The sequence below is a fragment of the Anomaloglossus baeobatrachus genome, chromosome 1 (genome assembly GCF_048569485.1).
Source record: "Anomaloglossus baeobatrachus isolate aAnoBae1 chromosome 1, aAnoBae1.hap1, whole genome shotgun sequence".
In the NCBI taxonomy this organism is placed as follows: domain Eukaryota; kingdom Metazoa; phylum Chordata; class Amphibia; order Anura; family Aromobatidae; genus Anomaloglossus; species Anomaloglossus baeobatrachus.
The window spans coordinates 364,749,652-364,776,425 of record NC_134353.1 but is presented as its reverse complement, the minus strand read 5'-3'; the positions used below and the strand labels follow the sequence as shown (position 1 = coordinate 364,776,425).

Below are 26,774 nucleotides of genomic sequence, written 5' to 3'. Positions count from 1 at the left end.
GGCTGCAGGGGCTGTGCTGGCTGCGGGGGCTGTGCTGGCTGCGGGGGCTGTGCGGGCTGCGGTGGCTGGTGCTGGCTGCGGGGGCTGGTGCTGGCTGCGGGGGCTGGTGCTGGCTGCGGGCACTGTGCTGGCTGTGTGTGTCACGTGGATGGACAAAACAGACCATGCAACACATGTGTTTTTGCAGCAGACGTGAGGGATTTGATGAGAGTTTTAAACCTGCATGTGCTACGCTGAACTTTATTATGCTGAGTTCTAACAATAAGGTGTTAACACCTTATAGGTGTTTGTAAGATATTGTTTATGCACACAGGTGCAGCTCGAAATGTAAGAATCATTTTTTTGTAATTTGCATCACAATTTTGCAGGCGCAATTTGCTCAGTGTATGAGGAGCCAGAACAGCAGAAACCCCCCAAAGTGACCCATTTTCAAAACTGCACCTCTCATAGAATTGAAAAAGTAGTGCAATGAGCATTTTTTTTAATCCCATTACTGTTTTACTGGGTTTTTTTTCTGTACTATTTGCTGTGTGAAAATGGAAAATTACTTTTCTTGCAATAAGTCGATTTAGCTCAAAATGCTTTATTTTTACCTTGGCTAATCATAAATTAAGTAACTCATAAATTACTAGGCTATTTCTCCTTAGTACAGCAATACCTTATATATGGCCATACACTATTATTTAGACACACGGTAGGGCTTAGAAGAAAAAGGAACGCTATTTGGCTTTTTTGGGCAGTTCTCTGGAATAGTTTGTGTGCACCATTTGCAGTGCTCCTAAACTGCTAAAACAGCAGATGTCCCATAAATTATACTCTATAGTTGTAGTGACTTTTCAAGTCCCACTAGCGTTTTCCTGAAATTAATGCACAGTGTATATTGCAGAGGGAAAATTTGCAAATATGCCCAATTCACTTATTTATATTTAGTGCCCAATACAGAGTCCTCACCTTGTGTTTCTGAAGAAACATGCATCAGAAATTGTTAGTGAGACAGGTTGTCCAGGACTTAACAATTGATTACCTATCTCAATGAGATTGATGAGGGTCGGCCATCCCAACATTAAAATAAAAACTGCTCAAGCAGCCGAAACTGTGCAATTTATGTGCGATATATAGATGCACCATGCATTGCTTAGTAGTTGCTGATTAGTGCAGTACATTAATTCAATTGAATATAAAGCACAATACTGATCTTCTGCCACTAAGCAATGGACTGCTGGGTTCTGCCTGTACATAGCTTAGCTCCAAATGCTGCAAAAGTAGTTCTTACCTGATTGATGTGGCACTTTTTTCAGTTCCTTAGGCTGATGCCCACAATGATTTTTTATGAGTTTTTGATGCTGCATATTTTTGTTTCATCAAAAATGAAACCTTACAGTTCCAGAAAAGTAGATGGGATTAATAGAAATCTCCTGCCCACTGTGCTCCTGATTTACTTACTCTAAGGCTACTTTCACACATCCGATTTTTACCGTCAGGCACAATCCAATGTGTGCCTGATGCAACGGATCCGTCGTAGATTGTAGTATAACTGATGCGACGGATCCGGTAAAAAAACTGATCTGTTGTAGCAGTTTGTACCGAGAATCCATCTGTGGCCGTGGGTAACCTGAGTGATGTCACTGCTGACAGCGCGACTCACTTCAGTTGCTTCGTGGAGCTCGCAGCGAGCGGCGGTGTTCTACTGCCGCTCCTGTCAGCTTCCGATGTAGCAGAGCTGAAAGCGTTGTGGGACCTCGTGTGGATTACTCCCGTCTTTTTGGATTAATAAAATGGTGAAAGAGGGGGTTTTTTTGTCTTTTATTTCAAATAAGGGATTTTTCGGTGTTTGTGTTTATTTTCTTTCACTACAGATTAATCATGGAAGATGTCTCATAGACGCCTGCCATGATTAACCTAGGACTTAGTGGCAGCTATGGGCTGCCATTAACTCCTTATTACCCCGATTGCCACCACTCCATGGCAATTTGGGATGAGCCAGGTAGAGTCCCGGGACTGTCGCATCTAATGTATGCGGCAATACCGGGCGTATGCTGGCTGATATTTTTAGGCTGGGAGGCTCAGCATAAAGTGGGGCTCCCCATCCTGAGAACACCAGCCTTCAGACGTGTGGCTTTATCTTGGCTGGTATCAAAATTGCGGGGGACCACACGCCGTTTTTTTTTAATTTTTTATTTATTTTACTGCAAGATATAGACCCGCGGCTGTGATTGGTTGCAATGAGACAACTGTCACTCAGTGTGGGGGCTCGTCTGAATGCAACCAATCATAGGCGCCGGTGGGCGGGGGAAGCAGGGAATACAAGATGGAATAATGAGCGGCCGGCATTTTCAAAAGCAGGAGACGCCGCCGGAGCAGTGTGGCAGCTGTGCAGCACCGCGTCGGTGATCGGTGAGTATGAGAGAGGTGGGAGAGGGAAAGACCGACCGACAGAGACAGAGAGAGATCGACAGACCGAGAGAGAGGCCAGAAATGAATTTACATCTCATCTGAATATGGTCAGATTAAAAAAACCGATCTGGTGCCCATAGGTTTCTATTATCCAACATGTTGCACCGCGCCAGACCCAGAGACAAAAAATGTCCCAGTGTGCGTCCTTTCCAGCAGCTGGACCAGCAAATTTCGCTGGATCCGGCGTCCGCTGGATGAAACGCGACGCCGCACAATCTGGCGCTAATAAAAGTCTATGTGGAACAAAACTGATCCGGCGACAACAGACGCCAGATCAGTTTTGTCCGCAATTCCACGGATTGTGCCTGACGGCGAAAACCGGTTGTGTGAAAGCAGCCTAAACTGACCTGTTTTGTGTTTTGAGTTTAATGCCAGATTTTTCTAACAGACTTGCGTTGGATGAAGAAAATCCACAGGTTAAAAAATGCACATGCATTTTTTGCACATTTCTGCTGCAGAAACAAACCAAAAACATATGTAATCCGCACCTAAGTGTATCAATAAACTTTTCTCAAAGCCAAATGTTAGGGATAGAAAACCCAAATCAGCTTTGTTTAAAACATGACTTACCAGCATATGGCTGGATTCACACGATAGTATGGCATCAAATGCAATATGTTAATGACCCTCAGCTCGTGAGCCGAGGGTCAATATACTGTGATCCATTCCTGCGATCGGATCACACCTGTGGAAGAGAGGGAGGGAGCTGTGGAGGAGAGGGAGGGATTAATCACCCCCTTTCCTCCATTCTCAGCTGATGCGATTATTGCACAGCACTCGGATGTCATCCAAGTGCAGTCCGATGTTTCAGTCGCACCCATAGACTTGTATGGGTGCGAGTGACACGTCTCTTACTGACAATCGCAGCATGCTGGGACTTTTCGCTCATCCAGAATCTAGATGAGAAAAAAGCTAACCCTCTGCTCTTCCTCATTGAATAAAATTGGTCTGAGTGTAATGCGAGAGTTTCAAAGACAAAGAAACGGAGCTTCAAATAATGCTATAAAAACTCATATGAAAAAAATTGACAAGATCTATATTTCCATAATAGGTGCAGAAATTCTGCAAGATCAAAAACTCACCAAAACAGTAACATGGAGAAGTTCTGTCCTGTCTGGTGACATATGACAGACTTGGACAGATTAGGGCTTATTTTTGCTGAGGTAGTTGATATTTTTTTTTTCTTTGTTTATTCGCTTTTTATTTAACTGTTTTTGAAGTAGACTAAATAAATAAAAATCAATTTAAGAATCTTTAACTTTTTTTTATTTCCGTTTTATGTTTATGTTTTGGGTCAGCATGATTATAGCAATGCCATTGTCATATAGTCTTTTTTTTTATTATTTGCTATTTTTGCACATTAACCCCTTCATGACCTTGGACGTACTGGTATATCCAAGGTCATGTCCCTGTCTTTGATATGGGCTTGCACGCCAAGCCCGCATCTTTCCCTGCACATGTTGGCTGATCTGATTAGCCGACATGTGCTTGTAACAGCCGTGGGTGGATGACAGATCTGCCCACGACTGTTAACCAGTTTATTCTTGCTGTCAATTTCTGGCAGCGGGATTTAACATGCGCTGGGTCATTTCCCGCTCCTATTGGCGGTGCTGTCACGTCATCGCGGGGAGTCGATAGGTTGTCATGATAGCCAAGGATCAAATGATGACCCATGTATCTATCTGTCATGACAAACGTCCCGTGAACACATTTCTACAATACTGCACTGCTCTCTACAGCACAAGCAATGAGACAACTGCAGCTTCAAGTCCCTTAAGGGGACTAGTAAATACAATAAAAAGTGAGAAAAAATGTTGCCTCATTGAAAATAAAGCAATAAAAAAATACACATATTTGGTATCGCTGCAATGTCTAATCTATCAAAATATAAAATGCAATAAGAGGCAATCAAAACATTGCATCTACCCAAAAATTGTATGAGTAAAATGTCAGCTTAGAGCGCCAAAATAAGCTATAACACAGCCCCTGATCCCAGAAAATGAAAATGTTACGAGCCTCGGAAAATGGGGCTAAAAGCTAAATTTTTTTACACCAATAAGTAAAAAAACACAGTACATATCTGGTATCTATGCACTCATACTGACCTGGAGAATCATACTGCTAGGTCAGTTTTACCATATAGTGAACATGGTAATTAAAAAACAAAAAAACAAAAACAATTGTGAAGTTGCATTTTATTTTTTTCCTTTCTCGCCTTTTCATTGGGGGACACAGACAGTGGGTATTATGATGTCTCTGGGGAGGCGTGACACTAGATTTGCAAAAGTGTTAGCTCCTCCCCCCACAGCCTATACCCTAGCTAGGCAGGAAACTAGCTCAGTTTTTTCTAGTGTCAGCAGGGAGGCTGACATGTCTTATTTTGTTTTTATTTTTACTTTTATTCGGAAAATTATATCTAAACGGTGGGATCACCCTGATAGAAGGTTTAATAAAAAACCCTTCTCTTCATTCGCTCATCCCTTTCCCTCTGAAATGGTTAAGCCCTGGTCAGTACCCCCCATTGTGGATCCGCAAGTATCCAGACCGGCTAAACACACGGTCATGTCTGTTTCAGACAATACGTCTCTCAAGGACTCGTCCGACCGCGCAGTTGATGCTGCGGTCAAATCTATTTTCCAGGCTTTGGGCTCCTCTCTTCGCCCCCTGTTTGCCTTAACATGGGTCGTGAGAGCTATGGGTGTGTGGAGCAAGAACCTACGCAGGATGCTTCGCTCTTGTAATATTCCCCCGGCGGCTTTTGAGATCCTTGATTTGTTCTCTCTAGCCTGTAATTATTTTCTTCACGGCTCCCTAGATGCAGCTAGTTTGTCAGCCCTATTGGCGGCCAATGCTGTCTTTGCCCGCAGAGCCTTTTGGCTAAAAATATGGAATGCGGACAGTGCCTCCAAGAAATCCCTGTCCACACTCCCCTTCCATGGCCTGCGTCTGTTTGGAGAATCCCTGGACAAACTCATATCTGAGACGACTGGTGGTAAAAGTACCATTCTACCTCAAAAGCGGCATGTATCCAGGAATTTTAAAAAATCTCCTTGGCGCAGGCAGTCTTTTCGGCCTGCCCCCCAAAAACCATCAGCCCAAGGATCGTCCCAACGCTCAGATCGAGGATCCGGTCCCTCAAGGGGCTCTTCTTGGCGTTCCCCCTCCAAGCAACCTAAACCCAAAGGACCTCGCTCTGTTCAGGCCCCCTCAGCACGACGCAGGGGTATCCCTCAGATCCGACTCCTGTTGAAGGGCGTCTTCTGCTTTTTTGGGATATCTGTCTAGACCACACTCACGATGCTTGGGTTCGAGAAATCGTCACCTCAGGTTACAAGATCGCTTTCCATTCCCTGCCGGCCAACAGGTTTCAGCGTTCTCGTCTTCCAAAGTCCAAAACGCAAAGCCAGGCCTTATTTCAGGCCATAGCCTCTTTACAGAAAGCAAATGTTATCATTCCAGTGCCCCTGGAACAGTGCGGCAAAGGTTTCTATTCAAACCTTTTTGTCATTCCCAAAAAAGATGGCTCTGTCCGCCCTATCTTGGACGGCTGAACAAATTCGTACGGATTCGAACTTTCCGAATGGAATCATTGAGAGCAGTGCTAGCCGCCCTGGAACCTGGAGAATTCCTAGCTTCCATAGACGTTCAAGATGCTTATTTACACACTAGAAGGTGGCCCGATTCTACGCATCGGGTATTCTAGAATTTACGTATTTTGCAGTTCATGTATGATTTTTGTTATATATATATATAGAGATGTTGTTGTGTGTAGTTACCAAGTGTTTGTGTAGGCGCTGTACATGTTCTGGGTGTTGTCTGGGTGTGACGGGGGGTGAGAGCGGTGTTGTATGTGTGTTGCGTGTGTTGCGTTGTTTGTGGAGCGCTGTGTGTCTGTAGCGTTGTGTGTGTGTGTTGCGCGGTTTGTGTGTGTGTGGTGTGTTTTGGGGGGAGGTATGTTTTGTGCAATGTGTGTGTTGTGCGGTATGTGCGTATATTTGTGTGTGCCGCGGTGTTTGTGTGTTGCGTGTTGTGTGTGTGCAGAGTTGTCTGTGTGTGTGGGTGTCTGTGTAGGGCAGTTGTTTGTGGTTCCCAGTGTGTGTGTGTGTGTGTGGTGTGTTGTGCAGTGCGTGCGTGTGTGTGTGTGTGTGTGTGTGCATCAGCCTCTCTTCTCTCAGCCTACCTCTCCCAGCCTCCCTCCTCCCAGCCTCCCTCAGCATCAGCCTCCCTCTCCCAGCCTCCCCAAGCATCAGCCTCCACCAGCATCAGCCTCTCTCCTTCCAGCCTCCCCCAGCATCAGCCTCCGACAGCATCAGCCTCCCTCTCCCAGCCTTCCCCAGGATCAGCCTCTCTCCTCCCGACCTCCGTCCTCCCAGCCTTCCCCAGCATCAGCTTTCCCCTCCCAGCCTCCCTCAGCATCAGCCTTCCCCAGCATCAGCCTCTCTCCTCCCAGCCTCAGCCTCTTTCCTTCCAGCCTCCCCCAGCATCAGCCTCTCTCCTTCCAGCTTCCCTCAGCATCAGCCTCCCCTTCCCAGCCTTCCCCAGGATAAGCATCTCTCCTCCCAGCCTCCTTCCTCCCAGCCTCCCCCTCCCAGCCTCCCTCAGCATCAGCCTTCCGCTCCCAGTCTCCCCCAGCATCAGCCTCCCCATGCATCAGCCTCCACCAGCATCAGCCTCTCTCCTTCCAGCCTCCCCCAGCATCAGCCTCCCCTTCCCAGCCTTCCCCAGGATCAGCCTCTCTCCTCCCAGCCTTCTTCCTTCCAGCCTCCCTCAGCATCAGCCTCCCGTTCCCAGCCTTCCCCAGGATCAGCCTCTCTCCTCCCAGCCTCCTTCCTCCCAGCCTCCCTCAGCATCAGCCTTCCCCTCCCAGTCTCCCCCAGCATCAGCCTCCCCAAGCATCAGCCTCCACCAGCATTAGCCTCTCTCCTTCCAGCCTCCCCCAGCATCAGCCTCCCCAAGCATCAGCCTCCACCAGCATCAGCCTCCCTCGTCCCAGCCTCCCCCTCCCAGCCTCCCCCAGCATCAGCCTCTCTCCTCCCAGCCTTCCCCATGATCAGCCTCTCTGCTCCCAGCCTCCTCCAGCATGCCGTGCTCCTCTGCCGACACTCACACACCCGATCGCATCCACTCACACACACCCGATCGCATCCACTCACACACACCCGATCGCATCCACTCACACACACCCGATCGCATCCACTCACACACACCCGATCGCATCCACTCACACACACCCGATCGCATACACTCACAGCCTGATAGGCTGGGGGGCGGTGTTTCTCCGCCACACTGTTCACGGACGCTGGTCTCCTTCCGAGTGCTCCCTGCACATCAATGTTCTGGAGATCAGAGCCATATTTTTGGCCCTTCAGAATTTTCAACCCTTACTATTGGGCCTCCCTGTTCGGATTCAGTCAGACAATGCCACAGCCGTGGCTTATATCAACCGTCAGGGAGGAACTCGCAGCAGGGCAGCGATGAAAGAAGTATCCAGGATTCTTCTTTGGGCAGAGATGCACATTCCCATTATTTCAGCTGTCCATATTCCGGGGGTAGACAACTGGGCCGCAGACTTTCTCAGCAGGCAAGGTCTAGCGTCGGGGGAATGGTCCCTCCATGACGAAGTGTTCCATCAGATCACTCTTCGTTGGGGACTCCCAGATGTGGACCTCATGGCTTCTCGGATGAACGCCAAAATACATCCCTTCATATCCCGGTCGAGAGACCCGCTAGCGCTCGGCTCCAACGCTCTAGTCTTTCCGTGGTCGCAGTTTCGCCTACCCTACATCTTCCCTCCGTTTCCTCTCATTCCGAGAGTAATCAAGAAAATCAAAGCGGAGGGAATCCCGGTGATCCTCGTGGCCCCGGACTGGCCCAGGAGAGCCTGGTACCCAGAGCTTCTCCAACTGCTCGGTGACGCTCCCTGGCGTCTTCCCGACCGCCCGGATCTTCTGTCGCAAGGTCCAATATTCCACCAGAATACAGCACAGCTGCATTTGACGGCGTGGCGCTTGAATCCTTGATTCTAGCAAAATCAGGTCTTTCTTCTAAGGTAGTTCATACCATGCTTAATGCTCGGAAGCCCTCCTCCGCCAGTATCTACCACAGGACCTGGAAAACCTATCTTTCCTGGTGTGACCGTCATAATCGGTCGCCCTTTACCTTTTCAATCCCTAATGTTCTTGCCTTTCTGCAAGACGGTCTGGACTCGGGACTAGCTCTCAGTACCCTTAAAGGACAAGTTTCTGCCTTGTCAGTATTTTTCCAGAAGCGGCTGGCCTCTCGCCCTCAGGTCCGTACCTTTCTTCTTAGATCCCTGGGATCTGAATCTGGTTCTCGGAGTTCTTCAGCTTCCTCCCTTAGAACCTCTGAGAGAAATCTCTCTTCAACGACTGTCTTGGAAAGTTGCCTTTTTAGTCGCCATTACCTCTATCAGGCGAGTGTCCGAAGTGGCGGCCCTTTCCTGTCGCTCACCTTACCTGATTTTCCATCATGATAAGGTGGTCCTTCGGCCTTCCCCCGCTTTTCTCCCGAAGGTCGTATCTTCTTTCCACTTAAACGAGGACATTGTGTTGCCGTCATTCTGCCCGGTCCCGGTCCACTCTTTTTAAAAAGCCCTTCACAATCTAGATCTCGTCAGGGCTCTGCGGATCTACATCTCCAGAACAGCGCCGTTGCGCAAGTCCGATGCCCTCTTCGTCCTCTCACAAGGACACAAAAAGGGCAATCCGGCTTCTAAATCCACAATTTCTCGATGGATCAAGACTGCCATCTGTGAGGCATACAAGGCACGAGGTGTTGTTCCTCCTCAATCTGTGCGGATCCACTCTACTCGAGCAGTGGGTGCTTCCTGGGTTATCCGCCATCAGGCTTTGGCGGCTCAACTTTGCAAGGCCGCTACCTGGTCCAGTGTGCACACGTTTACAAAATTCTACAGAGTGCATACGCATGATTCCGCGGATGCTGCTCTTGGAAGACAAGTCCTTCAGGTGGCAGTGGCCGATTTATAAGTGGCCACTGCTCGGTTTTTTGGCAGTGTTTTGATATATGTTCACTGCAGTTGCAGTTGTTAGTCAGCTCTTAGGGTACTTTCACACTTGCGTTATTTTCCTTCCGTTACAATCCGCCCTTTTGGGAAACAGCGGAATCCGTTAACGGATTCCGCTGTTTCCCATAGACTTGTATGGTTGACGGATTGTACCAAAAGGAGCTGCGTTGCTTCCGCTGGGCGACGCTCCGTTGCTTCCGCCCAGCGGGAGGAACGCAGCATGTAACGTTATTTTGAGCAGCGGAATCCTCTGGATTTCACTGCGCATGCTCTTTTTTTTTTTTTTTTTTTTTTTTTTTTTTTTTTTTAAATCAAACTTTATTTTGGCTCGCGGTGGCCGAACGTTCAGCTGAGCGCCCCGGCCGTCGGCAAGCGACAGCGCTCAGCTGAATGACCGGCCACCAGCATGCCCGGCCGCCGGCAAGTCACAGCGCTCAGCTGAGCGCCCGCCCGCCGGCATGCCCGGGCGCCGGCAAGTGACAGCGATCAGCTGATCACCCGGCGGCCGGCTGCAGGGAGCGATCAGCTGATCACCCGGCGGCAGGGAGCGATCAGCTGATCACCCGGCGGCCGGCTGCAGGGAGCGATCAGCTGATCACCCGGCGGCCGGCTGCAGGGAGCGATCAGCTGATCACCCGGCGGCCGGCTGCAGGGAGCGATCAGCTGATCACCCGGCGGCCGGCTGCAGGGAGCGATCAGCTGATCACCCGGCGGCCGGCTGCAGGGAGCGATCAGCTGATCACCCGGCGGCCGGGAGCGATCAGCTGATCACCCGGCGGCCGGGAGCGATCAGCTGATCACCCGGCGGCCGGCTGCAGGGAGCGATCAGCTGATCACCCGGCAGCCGGGAGCGATCAGCTGATCACCCGGCAGCCGGGAGCGATCAGCTGATCACCCGGCGGCCGGCTACTGGGAGCAATCAGCTGATCACCCAGCGGCCGGCTGCAGGGAACGATCAGCTGATCGTTCACTATAGTCTGCCGCTGGTAAAACCGGGAAAAAAAAAAAAAAAAAATCAAAACGAATTGCGTTGTTTTGCAGCATCCGTTGCATCCGTTGTGTCGCTATATGCAACACATCCGTTGCATCCGTTACACAACGCAATGCAACGGATACCGTTCAACGCAAGTGTGAAAGTAGCCTTAGTCTGATGTTATACACTGTTAATAGTTCAGTTCCCACCCAGGGACTGCTTTGGGACGTCCCACTGTCTGTGTCCCCCAATGAAAAGGCGAGAAAGGAAATGACATTTTTGTGTACTCACCGTAAAATGTCTTTCTTGGAGCCTTTCATTGGGGGACACAGCTCCCACCCTTGTGGTGTTGGTTGTCCTTCTCCTACTGCTTTTACACCAAACTGAGCTAGTTTCCTGCCTAGCTAGGGTATATGCTGTGGGGGGAGGAGCTAACACTTTTGCAAATCTAGTGTCACGCCTCCCCGGAGACATTATAATACCCACTGTCTGTGTCCCCCAATGAAAGGCTCCAAGGAAGACATTTTACGGTGAGTACACAAAATGTTATTTTTTGCAACTTTGCCACAGTTGGATTTTTCCCCCCGTTTTCTAGTACACTATATGGTAAACTTTATTTTTTCATTCAAAAGTACAACTCGTTCCACAACAACAAACCCTCATACAGCTATGGTAACTGAAACCATTTAATTGTGTTAGCTTTTGGAAGAAGAGGAGGAAAAAACGAAAACATAAAATTGATGAGTGGTGAAGGAGTTAATCCCTTAACTACCGCCAATATACCTATTAACGGCGGTCATTCAGAGGCCTTAATCCTCAGCGTCACTTTTTAACGTGAGGAATAAGTGAATAGGCCCTTCCACAGTTGAAATTCCCGATGGTGACAGCTCACACCTGCGGGAACCGATTGGGGCCAATACACCAATTACATTCTGCTGTCAATCGTGACAGCAGTATCTTACATTTTTAGAAAAAAAGAAAAAGTATGAGCCAGCACTAAAAAACCTTACTTTTATTGAAGATCCATTAATAGACATCTGGAAACAGAACATAGACAAAGGCCACAATGGTTTATGCTTTTCAATCATAAGGGGCTAAGGGGTGAATACCCCGAAACGCGTAAACCATTGTGGCCTTTGTCTGTTTTTTTTCCAGATGTCTTTTAATGGTTGTTCAAAGTTTAAAGTAAGGTTTTAGGCCATGTGCACACGTCTGCGTTCTGCGTGACAAATCTTCCGCAGCGTTCTGTCACTGCATGTGCGTTTCAAAACACAGCCGAAAAGCTGTGTTTTGAAAATATTTTGAATGCAGAATTCATGCGTTCTGGATGCTTGCTCTGCCATAGACAGAGTGGGAAAAGCATCTAGAGCGCTCAAAAAAAGTGACATGTTGCTTTTTAGAACGCAGCGATTCGGCCACAAATTTCAGCATGCAAATCGCTGCGTTCTAAAATGTGAGGTGCACATGGAATTTCCACAAGTTCCATAGACTTTGCTGGGGACGCAGACGCAGCGTAAATGCATGCAATACGCAGACGTGTGCACATGGCCTTATAGTGCTGGATTGTAGTTTTTTTTTTTTTTTTTTTTTTCTATCTTGTGGATTTTGTGATACTTGCACTTGCACAGGTGAAGCTGGTCTTTTTTTCCTTTGTTCTATCTTACATTTTTAAAGGGGGTTAATAGACCCCCTTTGGCAAGATCGGCCCCCTCGATCGTAACCGTGATGACAATTATTTCCATGGTAGCCTGAGGTCATCTGATGACCCCCAGAGTACGGTGGCCTGTTAGATCTTGATATAAACCGGGTATACCAGGCTCTCTCAGTGAGTTGCAGACAGGTCTCATGTACTGCAGTACAGTCCCTGACAGAAGTTCTGTCGCTTATCCATGTAATGTAAATAAAAGCTTATAATCTGACTTTAAATTCATCCATTGGTTTCATAAATTACTCTTTTGAAAGCTGAAACCCTCCCAAATTTAGTTTAGGTTATGAAAATAAAGTTGCTGCAAAGCTGAAATATTGATCATTTAATGAACACAGAAAGGTCAGATTTTGGCAAGACCAAAGTTTTGTCGTCTTGTCATATAATGCACCCAATCCTAGTTTACATCCTCACCTGTGCTCACTAAATGATCGGTTAATTAGTGGGTGTGTATAAAAAGAAACCCTGCACCCCAGACCTTCAGTTGAACTGCAACTTGACCTCTGACAACATGCCAAAAATCCACCCTGCAACCAAAGCTTTGATTATCAAGAGGCTGAAGAACAGATCCATTGCAGAGGTGGCTGGCACCTTTAATGTGTCTCAGCGTCAAGTACAAAGAATTAAAAAAAGATTTAAAGAGACTGGAGATGTTTTTGACAAGCCCAGGTCCGGCAGACCCCGCAAGACAACTACTCAGGAGGAACGTTTGTTGGTTAGAAAATCCAAAGCCAGTCCCTCTTCCACTGCAGCAGAGCTCCAAAAGGCCTGGTCACCTCAAGTCCCTGTGTCAACTAGAACAGTTTGTAGGATTCTGTCTCTAAATGCTCCTGCATGGTCGAATCAGTGCCCAGAAGCCAGCACTAAACAAAAGGCAATTAAAAAACCGTGTGGCATTTGCCAAGTCCCACAGCCTGCTGAACAGATGGATGCTGGAAACGTGGCAGAAGGTGGATTTCTCTGATGAATCTTCAGTTGAATTACACCACAGCCGCCGCAAATACTGCAGGAGACCTACTGGAGCCCGTATGGATCCAGAAAACAGTTAAGTTTGGTGGTGGAAAGATCATGGTCTGGGGTTACATTCAGTATGGGGGTGTGCGAAACATTTGCAAGGTGGAAGGCAATATCAATAGCCTAAAATATCAAGAAGTATTAGCTACCGCTTACATTCCCAATCATAAAAGGGGTCAAATTCTGCAGCAGGATGGTGCTCCATCTCATACATCCATCTCTACAACAAAGTTCCTCCTGGCAAAGAAGATCAAGGTGCTCAAGGACTAGCCAGCCCAGTCACCAGACATGAACATCATTGAGCATGTTTGGGGTAGGATGAAAGAGGAAGCTTGGAAGACAAAACCAAAGAATCTAGATGAACTCTGGGAGGCATGTAAGACTGCATTCTTTGCTGTTCCTGATGACTTCATTAATAAATTGTATGCTAGGATGGGCTGAAGGACAATAGGCAAGCAGCTTGGTGAGAAGGCAACGACTGTTAGTTCAATTATTAGAAAATGGAAGAAACTCAAGTTGACTGTCAGTCTTACTTGGTCTGGGGCTCCATGCAAGATGTTGCCTTGTGGGGTAATGATGATTCTGAGAAAGGTCAGGAATCAGCCCAGAACTACACGGAAAGACCTGGTGAATTACCTGAAGAGACCTGGGACCACAGTCCCAAACACTACTGTTAGTAACACACTACGTCAGTTACAAAGTCAAGAGGAAAAAAGCCTCACCGTGACATTTGAATCCTGACCAGGTGCATATTAGGTGAAACTCCAGCCCAATCCCGGACAAGGGCAAGTAAAAAAATGAAGTTACAGGCGAATATCCATAAAATCACAGTTTTATTTATTCAAAGTTAAAAGTACATATAAAGTGCATGAAACATACATTTTTTTCCACAAATACCAGTTTTATATATACATACCGTATTTTTCGGAATATAAGATGACTTTTTAACCCCTGAAAATCTTCTCAAAAGTCGGGGGTTGTCTTATATGCCGTGTGTCTTATACAGCGGTGCACGGTGCTGCATGAGCCCTCCCTTTGTTTAGTAATGCCCTCCTACCGGTCCCCTTGTTACACACAATAAACATTATTCTCACCTGTCCTCTTTTCCCGCGGTGCCTTCAGCTTCTTCTGGCGGACTGCAGGTCCATAGACCCCTCCGCGATAGAGTCCTGTTCACTGGGGCGCCGCCGTCATGGTTTTATTGCATTTGAATGCTTTGTGGTGCCGTAAAGCATTCAACTGCAGTAAAGCGCTGACAGCAGCAGCGGCCCCGTATACAGGACGCGATCATGGAGGGGTCTATGGGCCTGCGGTCCACAAGAAGCACTCCTCCATAATAGCATCCCATACACGGGGCCGCTGCTGTCAGTGCTTTACTGCAGTTGAATGCTTTACGGCACCACAAAGCATTCAACTGCAATAAAGCCATGACTGCAGACAGCAGCCCCGTGCATTGGACGCTATCACAGTGGGTTCTATGTGCCTTGCGGTCTACAAAAAGCAGCTGAGGTCACCGCGGGAACAGAGGAGAGATGAGAATAATGTTTATTGTGTGTAAACAACGGCATAATAGGGGACAAGAAGAGGACCGGAAGGAGGGCATTACTAAACAATGGGCTCATTATTACAAGGGGGAACAAGGATGGGCACATTACTAAACAACGGGCTCATTACTGCAGGGAACATTACTAAACAATGGGCACATTACTGCAGAGGATATTACTAAACAATGGGGACATTACTGCAGGGGACATTACTAGACAATGGGCACATTACTGCAGAGGACATTACTAAACAATGGGCACATTACTGCAGGGGACATTACTAAACAATCGGCACATTACTGCAGGGGACATTACTAAACAATGGGGACATTACTGCAGGGGACATTACTAAACAATGGGCACATTACTGCAGAGGACATTACTAAACAATCGGCACATTACTGCAGGGGACATTACTAAACAATGGGCACATTACTGCAGGGGACATTACTAAACAATGGGGACATTACTGCAGGGGACATTACTAAACAATGGGCACAGTAATGCAAGGGACATTACTAAACAGTGGGCTCATTACTGCAGGGGACATTACTAAACAATGGGTTGGCTTATACTTTACATTACTAAACATTACTCGGGTCGGCTTATACTCTATTATATACGGTATATCCCAAGCTCTATATTTTAACTGGAAAAGTTGGAGGTCGTCTTATGCGCCCAGTCATCTTGTATGCTGGAAAATACGGTATGTATATTTATAAAACTAGTATTTGTGAAAAAATGTATATTTCATGCACTTTATATGTACAGTGCCTACAAGTAGTATTCAACCCCCTGCAGATTTAGCAGGTTTGATAAGATGCAAATAAGTTAGAGCCTGCAAACTTCAAACAAGAGCAGGATTTATTAACAAATGCATAAATCTTACAAACCAACAAGTTATGTTGCTCAGTTAAATTTTAATACATTTTAAACATAAAAGTGTGGGTCAATTATTATTCAACCCCTAGGTTTAATATTTTGTGGAATAACCCTTGTTTGCAATTACAGCTAATAATCGTCTTTTATAAGACCTGATCAGGCCGGCACAGGTCTCTGGAGTTATCTTGGCCCACTCCTCCATGCAGATCTTCTCCAAGTTATCTAGGTTCTTTGGGTGTCTCATGTGGACTTTAATCTTGAGCTCCTTCCAGAAGTTTTCAATTGGGTTAAGGTCAGGAGACTGACTAGGCCACTGCAACACCTTGATTTTTTCCCTCTTGAACCAGGCCTTGGTTTTCTTGGCTGTGTGCTTTGGGTCGTTGTCTTGTTGGAAGATGAAATGACGACCCATCTTAAGATCCTTGATGGAGGAGCGGAGGTTCTTGGCCAAAATCTCCAGGTAGGCCGTGCAATCCATCTTCCCATGGATGCGGACCAGATGGCCAGGCCCCTTGGCTGAGAAACAGCCCCACAGCATGATGCTGCCACCACCATGCTTGACTGTAGGGATGGTATTCTTGGGGTTGTATGCAGTGCCATCCAGTCTCCAAACGTCACGTGTGTGGTTGGCACCAAAGATCTCGATCTTGGTCTCATCAGACCAGAGAACCTTGAACCAGTCTGTCTCAGAGTCCTCCAAGTGATCATGAGCAAACTGTAGATGAGCCTTGACATGACGCTTTGAAAGTAAAGGTACCTTACGGGTTCGTCTGGAACGGAGACCATTGTGGTGGAGTACGTTACTTATGGCATTGACTGAAACCAATGTCCCCACTGCCATGAGATCTTCCCGGAGCTCCTTCCTTGTTGTCCTTGGGTTAGCCTTGACTCTTCGGACAAGTCTGGCCTCGGCACGGGTGGAAACTTTCAAAGGCTGTCCAGGCCGTGGAAGGCTAACAGTAGTTCCATAAGCCTTCCACTCCCGGATGATGCTCCCAACAGTGGAGACAGGTAGGCCCAACTCCTTGGAAAGGGTTTTGTACCCCTTGCCAGCCTTGTGACCCTCCACGATCTTGTCTCTGATGGCCTTGGAATGCTCCTTTGTCTTTCCCATGTTGACCAAGTATGAGTGCTGTTCACAAGTTTGGGGAGGGTCTTAATTAGTCAGAAAAGGCTGGAAAAAGAGATAATTAATCCTAACATGTGAAGCTCATTGTTCTTTGTGCCTGAAATACTTCTTAATACTTTAGGGGAACCAAACAGAATTCTTGTGGTTTGAGGGGTTGAATAATAAGTGACCCTCTGAATAAACTTTTCACCATTTAAAAAAAGAAATAACATTCTTTTTTGCTGCAGTGCATTTCACACTTCCAGGCTGATCTACAGTCCAAATGTCACAATGCCAAGTTAATTCCGAATGTGTAAACCTGCTAAATCTGCAGGGAGTTGAATACTACTTGTAGGCACTGTATATGTAATTCTACTCTGTTATTGGTTGGGATGTGTTTTTAAGGAGTGTACCATGATGCAATGGATTATGTTTTATTGACAAAGGGCATATTGTGGCAGAAACACATAGAAAATCTATTGCCACCATTATGGACTTTTAACTTTGAATAAATAAAACTGTGATTTTATGGAGATTCGCCTGCAACTTGATTTTTGTTACACCCCACGTCGTCATAGATTAAAATGCTACAGGGCACACAAGGTCCTCCTGCTCACGTCATCACATGTTCAGGCCCGTTTGAAGTTCGTCAATGACCATCTGGATGATCCAGAGGAGGCATGTTGTCAGATGAGACCAAAATGGAACTTTTTGGTATCAACTCCACACTGTGTTTGGAGGAAAAAGAAGGATGAGTACAACCCCAAGAACACCATCCCCACCATGAAGCATGGGGGTAGAGATATATTTTGAGAAAGCTTTCCTGCAAAGGGGACGACAGTACGACTGCACCTTATTGAAGGGAGGATGGATGGGGTCATGTATAACGAGATTTTGTGCAACAACCTCCTTCTCTCAGTAAGAGCATTGAAGATGGGTCGTGGCTGGGGCTTCCAGCATGACAATGACCTGAAACACACAGCTAGGACAACTGAGTGGCTCAGTAAGAAGCATTTCATGGCCCTGGAGTGGCCTAGCCAGTCTTCAGATCTGAACCCAATACAAACTATTTGGAGGGAGCTGAAAGCCCAGTAACAGCCCCAAAACCTGAAAGATCTGGAGAAGATCTATATGGGTAAGTGCACCAAAATACCTAATGCACTGTGTGCACATTTGGTCACGAACTACAGGAAACGACTGACTTCTATTTGAAAACAAAGGTTTCTTTACCAAATATTAAGTTCTGTTTTTCTATTATAATCAATACTTATTTCATGCAATGCAAATAAATCATTTAAAAATCATACAATATGATTTTCTGGATTTTTTTCGGGATTTTGTCTGTCACAGTTGAAGTGTACGTACGATAAAAATAACAGACCTCTCTATTCTTTGTATATGGGAAAACATGCAAATTCAACAGTGCACCAAATATTTATTTTCCCCACTGTAAATATTGTAATTTTATTTTTTTTAACAAAGGGGCTACCAGCTGGATAGTGTTTAGTCCTTCGGAAATTAAGAAAATGTGTACATAAGGTCACGAGGTTCAGAATGATATCCAATACGTGCCCAATGTGATATTGAAACCAGTTCATCAACACATACATAATGTGATATTTTACTTGGTCAAGTTATTGAAGTTGTCTCCTAGGTTCTTGCTATATATGCTGAGGAAAGCTGTGTAGGAGAGGGTTAAAGGGGTACTTTGCACACTACGACATCGAAAGCCGATGCTGCGATGCCGAGCGCGATAGTACCCGCCCCCGTAGCAGGTGCGATATCCTGTGATTGCTGCCGTAGCAAACATTATCGCTACGCCAGCTTCACACGCACTTACCTGCCCTGCGACGTCGCTCTGGCCGGCGACCCGCCTCCTTCCTAAGGGGGCGGGTCGTGCGGCGTCACGGCAGGCGGCCAATAGAAGCGGAGGTGCGGAGATGAGCGGGACGTAAACATCCCGCCCACCTCCTTCCTTCCGCATAGCCGGTGGACGCAGGTAAGGTGATGTTCCTCGCTCCTACGGCTTCACACACACAGCGATGTGTGCTGCCTCCTGGAACGAGGAACATCGAACCATCGCTGCTGTGAAATTATGGAAATGTCGGACCCTACACCGATCATGCAATAACGATGCTTTTGCGCTCGTTAATCGTATGTAAAAGGATTCACATACTGCGATATCGCCTGCGACGCCGGATGTGCGTCACTTTCGATTTGACCCCATCGCACCTGCGATGTCGTAGTGTGCAAAGTACCCCAAAGTCTAGACTTCTAGTTCCTGAAGAGGTGCACTTTAATACATGTGCCATGTTGGTCTCTGGGTCTCTCAATCTGTGGAGAGAGGCAAACCTATTTTCTGAATGGAAACTGCTCGGAATATGTACGATAAGGTGCAAGTAAAACTGCTTGCTCTTTACTTGCTTTGCTCTGTTGATTGATTTGACTAGATTTGGACTAGCTCAGCCTTGTCCAAGTAAATAAGAACTATTTTTTGTTTATTTAGCGCCTTGAAAAAGCTAGGGATTTTGTGTTTATGATTTTTTTTCTGTAATATGCTACCTATGCAACAAAATTAAGAACAGGTCAGTTTAGATTACTACCACCTTAATCTCCATTGTGTGTCATAAGCAGATTGCAAAAATCAAACATGGTAGATCTGTTAAAGTTCTTAAATGCATGTTGTTATCATTTGGATCCAGCAGATTCCCAAAACTTCAGTAAGCATAAGGCTACATTCACACGACCGTTCCGTTTTTGCGGTCCGAAAAAAACGGTTCTGTTTTTCCACCTATGCATCCGTGTGACAACCGCATCCATCCATTCCGTTCAGTATACGGACCATGTGACATCCTTGTGACTTCTGTTTTTTTTTGCGAACCGCAAAAAAAACCAACGGAATGAGAGTTACATGCAGTCCAGGGTACCTGGCCAGATGCTGGTCCATGTATAAAGTCTATGGGGAACAGAACCCAGCGCAAAGGGTAAGGAACAAGCGCTACATACTCACCGCCGGAATTGCCACATCCATTAGATGCGACAGTCCCGGGACTTTACCCGGCTCATCCCGAATGCCCTGGTGGCAAACGGGGAAATATGGGGATGATACCAGCTGTGTAATGTCACCTGGCATCAAGCCCAGAGGTCTGTGATGTCATGGCGTCTATCAGATACCCGACATCACTAACCCAGTCAGTAGTAAAAACATAGATGATAAACAAATTTTTATTTGAAAAAACACTCCCCAAAACATTCCCCGTTTCACCAATTTATTGAAAAGAAAAATCAAATCCGGGTTCGGCGTAATGCAATAAGGGGGTCCATACAATCCATACTCACTGTCCCAGTCAATGAAGAACAGAATGTTCCCCATTGCCTGGGAGAGCCGTGCAGTGACCTGAGCTAACATTATTAGGTCAGGCCAGGTCACCGCAGGGGATGACCAGCGCAGACGTCATGATGTTAGGTAGGTACATTACCTGCGGTGATGAACGCCGCTGCACTCCTGACGTCAGCACTCGTCACTGACATCCATTGTCCGCCGCGTTCACAAGCGAAATATCGCTTGAGCCTGTGACATCACCGCTAGTCACTGTCTAGGGCCGCTCGCGTCACTTGATGTGAGTACGCGGCGGGCATGCACGTCAGTCACGAGCGCTGACGTCAGGAGTGCAGCAAACATCATCACAGCAGGAATGTACCTAGCTAACCTCCTGATGTTGGCGCTAGTCATCCCAGGAGCTGCTTGCACTGATGTGCGGGCAGATGCTGAAACACTGGAGTGTGAGCAGCTGCGGGGCACCCGACAGAAGTGCTTCCGTGCGGCTTCCGGGGATTTTGCAGACCCACTGACTTGTATTGAGTCGCGGTCCGTTATTACAGAACAGAATATGACATGTTCTATAATAACGGAATGGACATGCGGCATCCGATGTGTTTTTTTTTGTAGGAACTGATGCACAGAGAAGGGCTTCTGTGTGTCATCCGCTCCTACAGAAAATACATTGAAAAGATGGTCCTGTCACTAGGTCCGCAAAAAAAACAGAAATTGAACAGGACAGACGGAACGGTCGTCTGAATGAGCCCTAAGGCTACATTCACACGACCATTCCGTTTTTGCGGTCTGCAAAAAACGGTCCTGTTTGTCTACTGATGCATCCGTGTGACAACTGCATCCGTTCCGTTGAGTATACGGTCAGTGTGACATCGGTGTGACTTCCGTCTTTTTTTGCAGACCGCAAAAAAAAACGGAAGGAGAGTTACATACAGTCCAGGGTATCTGGCCAGATGCTGGTCTTCATATATAGTCTATGGGGAACAGAAGTTGACACAAAGGGGTAGGAGCAAGCACTACATATTCGCTGATCACTGGGGGAGCTCACACTGCTCCCACGGCAGCTCTTTGTTTTTCCCGAGCCGGTCGCTCATTAGGCTCTTACATACTCCTTCCCCCGTCTGTGATTGGTTACTGTACAGTGGAAATAACTTTTGATGAAATTATATCCACTTCATTTTAACTGTTCAACACAACAGATTTCTGCACCAGAAAATATTGGTCCCAATGAAATTTTTTCATCATTAAATTTTAAGGTCAGACACTGCCCCATGCTGAGTGACAGTTGTCTGACGGCAACCAATCACAGCCATCGGTGGGTGGGTCTATATCGTACAGTACAATAAATACATTTAGAAAAAAAATGACGTGCGCCCCCCCCCCCTTTTGATACCAGCCAAGATCAAGCCTCACAGCTGCTGGCTGGTATTCTCTGGCTGGAGAGACCCACGTTATTGGGAGCCCCCCCAGCCTAAAAATATCAGCCAGCAGCCGGCCGGAATTGCTGCATCCATTAGATGCAACAGTCCCGGAACTTTAACCGGCTCATCCAGAATGCCCTGGTGTCGTGGCAAACGGGGTAATATATGGGGTTTATACCAGCTGTGTAATGTCACCTGGCATCAAGCACAGAGGTCTGTGATGTCATGGCATCAATCAGATACCCGACATCACTAACCCAGTCAGTAATAAAAAAAAATAGACGACAAACAAATTTTTGTTTGACAAAACACTCCTCAACACATTCCCGCTTTCACCAATTTATTGAAAAGAAAAATTAATCCCGGGTCCGGCGTAATCCAATAAGGGGGTCCCACGACGATCCATACTTATTGTCCGAGTCAATGAAGAACAGAATATTCCCCATTGACTGGGAGGGCAATGCAGTGACCTGAGCTAACATCAGAAGGTCAGCTCAGGTCACTGCAGCAGATGACGAGCGCAGACGTCATGAGGTTAGCAAGGTACATTTACTGCGGTGATGGATGCCGTTGCGCCCCTGACATCAGCGCTCGTCACTGACATACATTGTCCGCAGCATTTACAAGCAAAGTATCGCGTGAGCCCGTGACATCACCGCTAGTCACAGTCTAACACCGCTCGCGACACTTGATGTGAGTATGCGGCGGCCATGGAAGTCAGTGATGAGCACTGACATCAGGAGTGCAGCAGACTTTATCACAGCAGGTAAGGAATTTTGCTAACCTCCTACTATTGGCACTAGTCATCCCCACAGCTGTTGACACTGCTGGGCAGGCATATGCTGACACACTGCAGTGCGGGCAGATGCTGACACGCTGCAGTGCGAGCAGCTGCGGGGCTGGCAGGGAGCGGTACCCAGACTGCAAGGGCACCCGACGGAAGTCAAGCGGAAATGTTTCCCTGTGGCTTCCAGGGATTTTGCGGACTCATTGACTTGTACTGAGCCATGGTCCGTTATTACGAAACAGAATAGGACATGTTCCATAATAACAAAACGGACATACGGCATCCGATGTGTTTTTTTTGTAGGATCGGATACACACGGAAGTGCTTCTATGTGCCATCCGATCCTACACAAAAGACATTGAAAAGATGGTCCTGTCATTAGGTCCGCAAAAAAACAGGAACTGAACAAACGGAATGGTCATGTGAATGAGCCCTTAAGCTGAGATTTTGGCACGTTTGGGAGTCGCTTTGTCGGTATGTATAATAATGGTCACACACTTCAGCTTATCAATCCGCAAACCAGCTCACTCCCAGATGTAAGATTTAATACAGTTGACAAAGAAGTAGTTACAGCCAGATGTCCATTTTGCTACACAAGTTGTAGAATTTGAGGGTGTGCATAAATGTTTAAGAGCCCTTCTCCCTGAACTATGCAAATTGGTTACAAATAAAAGTGCAGACGACCTGGTGGTGCTGTTGGAAAGATACGCAGCAACAGTATATCTGATATAGAAGTCCAACCTATTAAAGCACCACTCCAGCTTTTTTTTTATTGCATTGCTGGACTGTTACTTTAAATCTAAGTCCCCTGCTCCCTGTCTTATACTCTTCTTCCGGCATCTTCATTTGTTTTCACCAACGCTGTCGTCTGTGTAAGGCTATGTGCGCACGTTGCGTATTTGCACGCAGTTATGCTGCGATCTGCACCGCAGCGTAACTGCATGTGTCCTGCGTCCCCTGCACAATCTATGAAGATTGTGCATGAGACGTGCGCACGTGGTGTATTAGAGCGCAGCGTTTAGGCTGCTGACCGAAGCACGCGTTCTAAGAAGTGACATGTCACTTCTTTCCTGTGTTCTGCATGCAGCCCCCGCTCTGTCTATGGGAGGGGCTGCACTCAGAGCGCATGAAATTGGCTTTTTTTTTTCATTACGGACTCTTTCTGCAACGATTTGAAGCGCACGTGTGCTGTTCATATCGCTGCAGAAATTTCTGCAGGGACAAACGCTACGTGCGCACATGGCCTTAAGGGGGCTTTACACACTACGACATCGCTAATGCGAAGTCGTTGGGGTCACGGAATTTGTGCCGCACATCCGGTTGCATTAGCGATGCCGTTGCGTGTGACACCTATGAGCGATTTTGCATCGTCGCAAAAACGTGCAAAATCGCTCATCGGTGACATGGGGGTCCATTCTCAAATATCGTTACTGCAGCAGTAACGAAGTTGTTCCTCGTTCCTGCGGCAGCACACATCGCTCCGTTTGACACCGCAGGAACGAGGAAGCTCACCTTACCTGCCTCAAGGCCACAATGCGGAAGGAAGGAGGTGGGCGGGATCTTACGTCTCGCCCATATCCACCCCTCCGCTTCTATTGGGCAGTGGTTCAGCGACGCTGCTGTGACGTCGCTGTGACGCTGAACGAACCGCCCCCTTAAAAAGTAGGCGGTTCGCCAGTGACAACGACGTCGCTAGGCAGGTAAGTATGTGTGACATGTCTGGGCGATGTTGTGCGGCACGGGCAGCGATTTGCCCATGTCGCACAACCGATGGGGGCGGGAACGCACGCTAGCGATATCGGTACCAATATTGCAGCGTGTAAAGCGGCCTTTAGGCAGTTTGTGACCTGCTGGCTGCTCCAGTGCTATGTGGGAAATAATAGGAGACACATGTATAGCTCACACTGCGTTCTAATTCAAGATTGTTATTTTCTCTCTTCTTTTGCAGAAAGCATGGACGATCAAGACAAGGCTTCCTTTGGAATGAAAAGTGTGGAAAACAAACATCCCCAGAACTTCACAATCCCTAAGATAAAACGACATGTTGACAAATGTTAGTATTCCTGACTCTTCACATAGTCATATTGTACATTTTTTTAGGTCTTCATGGTTGGACATTTACAAATAATGGAATAGCAGATTTAGGGTACGCTCACAGAAGCGTATGAATTGGATAAGTGCAATGTGAGAAAATCTCACATTGCACTCTGACCAATGTTATTAAGTGAGGGAGAGCAGATGGTCAGCTTTTTTCTCATCCACATTCTGGATGAGAGAAAAGTTGCAGCATGCTGCAATTGTTAGTGAGAGTCGTGTCACTCGTACCCATAAAAGTCTATAGCTGGGTTTACACACTGCAACATCGCAAAGGACATCGCTGTAACGTCACCGGTTTTGTGACGTAACAGCGACCTCCCTAAGTCTCTGGTGAGTCGCTGGTGAGCTGTCAAACAGGCAAACCTGGCCAACAACACAACAGCGATCCGGACCTGCAGAGCGACCTAGCTAGTCATTGGGGACGTTGATAAGCAGCTTTTTGAAAGGGAAGTTGCTAACAAAGTCTCTGCAAAGTCTTTCACACAGTGAAACTTTCTAGCGATCATGCTGCACAGCGGGAAACAAAGGACCTAGGAATGGTCCTGAACGATTTGTAGCGATCAGCAACTTCACAGCAGGGGCCAGGTCGCTGATGTGTTTCACACACTGCAACATCGCAAACGACATCGCTATTGCATCACAAAACCGGTGACGTTACAGCGATGTCGTTTGAGATGTTGCAGTGTGTAAACCCAGCTTATAGGTGCAAGTGAAACTTTAGACATCAGAGTGCAGTACGATAATCAGATCAGCTGACAATGGAGGAGATGGGGAGATTAATGCCTCCCTCTCCTACGCAGCTCCCGCCCTCTCCTCCGCAGCTATGATCCAATCGCAGGATCGGATCAGCGTTGCATGACACTCAGCTCTCGCTGGCAGCACATGGCTCTCGCATCTGATGCCATACCATCGTGTGAATCCAGCCTTATACTGTTCATTTAATCTATCTTTACAGGATCAGTACATTTATCGTTTGTAATCTTGAAGATACGTAGGCTTCACAGTTTTCATTTTATTAAGTCACCTTTTTGTCGTGTGGGCTTTTTTCGTCGCAAAGTAAAAACTGCCTTGTTTTTTTATGTTGATCTGTTTTTGCATTTTTTTGGCATCAAAAGTCACATGTTTTGCAAAAAATACGTACATTTAAAAATATACCAGGGAGACACTGGAGTAGAGTTGCAACAAATTTTGCAACTTTTTAATAATCTGCATTTGATGAATCAACCGAAAATATCTGGAATTGCTAGACTCTGCGCACAAAGTGGAAAACAACCAAACCCCCCCCCACCCACCAGCAAAAAAAGACAGGTGGGTACATATAAAATAGACTTCAAAAAGGGCACAAATAGAATTTTGAATTGTGTGAAATAAAAAAAAGGTGCAACACACGCAGAACTAGACAAAAAAAATAGGTGCAATGATGAATCAGGGCGTCAGGTCTTGCTAGGAGGTATAGATTATGTGCTGACAGTGTGAAGGGACAGGACCATGGTGTGTTATGAAGGATTTATTTAGATAAGCACAGACCGTGAGTAAAAGGTGCAGAGTGACATGGCAAGTTATATATTGATTTGGCAATATTTATTTTCTTTCCATTTATTGTAGATGAAGTAATGATATAGTCTTGTTCTCTAATTTACTGATAAGTTTTCCATATTATTATGGTTTCCTGAATTAAAATAACTAAAATTACATTCAGAACTCATTTGTGGTGAGTTGTTAATACTTTTTCTTCTCATTATTATTACAGGTTGTTTGTTTCGATGTTCGCCGAACAGGAGGGAATTTGGTGAAATCCTGGAAACTTTAGATAATGGAAGACTTAATTTGGCCTCAGAGCTGAAATCGTCTTGGACATTTTCAGATATTAAACTTGTCCTCAATACTTATTTAACTGAAAGGTTTCGTGAAAAGAGGTAACCAGTTCTGAAAAACGATCATGAGTTGCTATTCATAGGTATCATAAGAAAAATGTTAACCCCTTCCTGAACTTCTACGTACAGGACACAGGAAATGTGCACGCATGATCACTGTCGCGAGCTTGACTTACAGTACAGACCAAAAGTTTGGACACACCTTCTCATCTCTAGAACAACTATTAAGAGGAGATTTTGTGCAGCAGGCCTTCATGGTAAAATAGCTCCTAAAAAAACACTGCTAAGGACAGGCAACAAGCAGAAGAGACTTGTTTAGGCTAAAGAACACAAGGAATGGACATTAGACCAGTGGAAATCTGTGCTTTGGTCTGATGAGTCCAAATTTGAGCTCTTTGGATCCAACCACCGTGTCTTTGTAGACAAGGTGAACGGATAGACTCTACATGCCTGGTTCCCACCGTGAAGCATGGAGGAGGAGGTTTGATGGTGTGGGGGTGCTTTGTTGGTGACACTGTTGGGGATTTATTCAAAAT

At 46.6% G+C, this 26,774-nt stretch overlaps 1 protein-coding gene across 1 annotated transcript in view; it reads left to right on the top strand.

The window, feature by feature from the left end:
• The window catches only part of TEX15 (testis expressed 15, meiosis and synapsis associated), a 226,792-nt gene that overhangs the window by 65,265 nt on the left and 134,753 nt on the right, over window positions 1-26,774 (top strand). Inside the window, exons 3-4 of the mRNA XM_075352463.1 lie at window positions 24,216-24,320; window positions 26,115-26,280. Of these exons, the coding sequence (XP_075208578.1) occupies window positions 24,221-24,320; window positions 26,115-26,280 (266 nt within the window). The 5' untranslated portion in view covers window positions 24,216-24,220. The remainder of the gene's footprint in view (window positions 1-24,215; window positions 24,321-26,114; window positions 26,281-26,774) is intronic.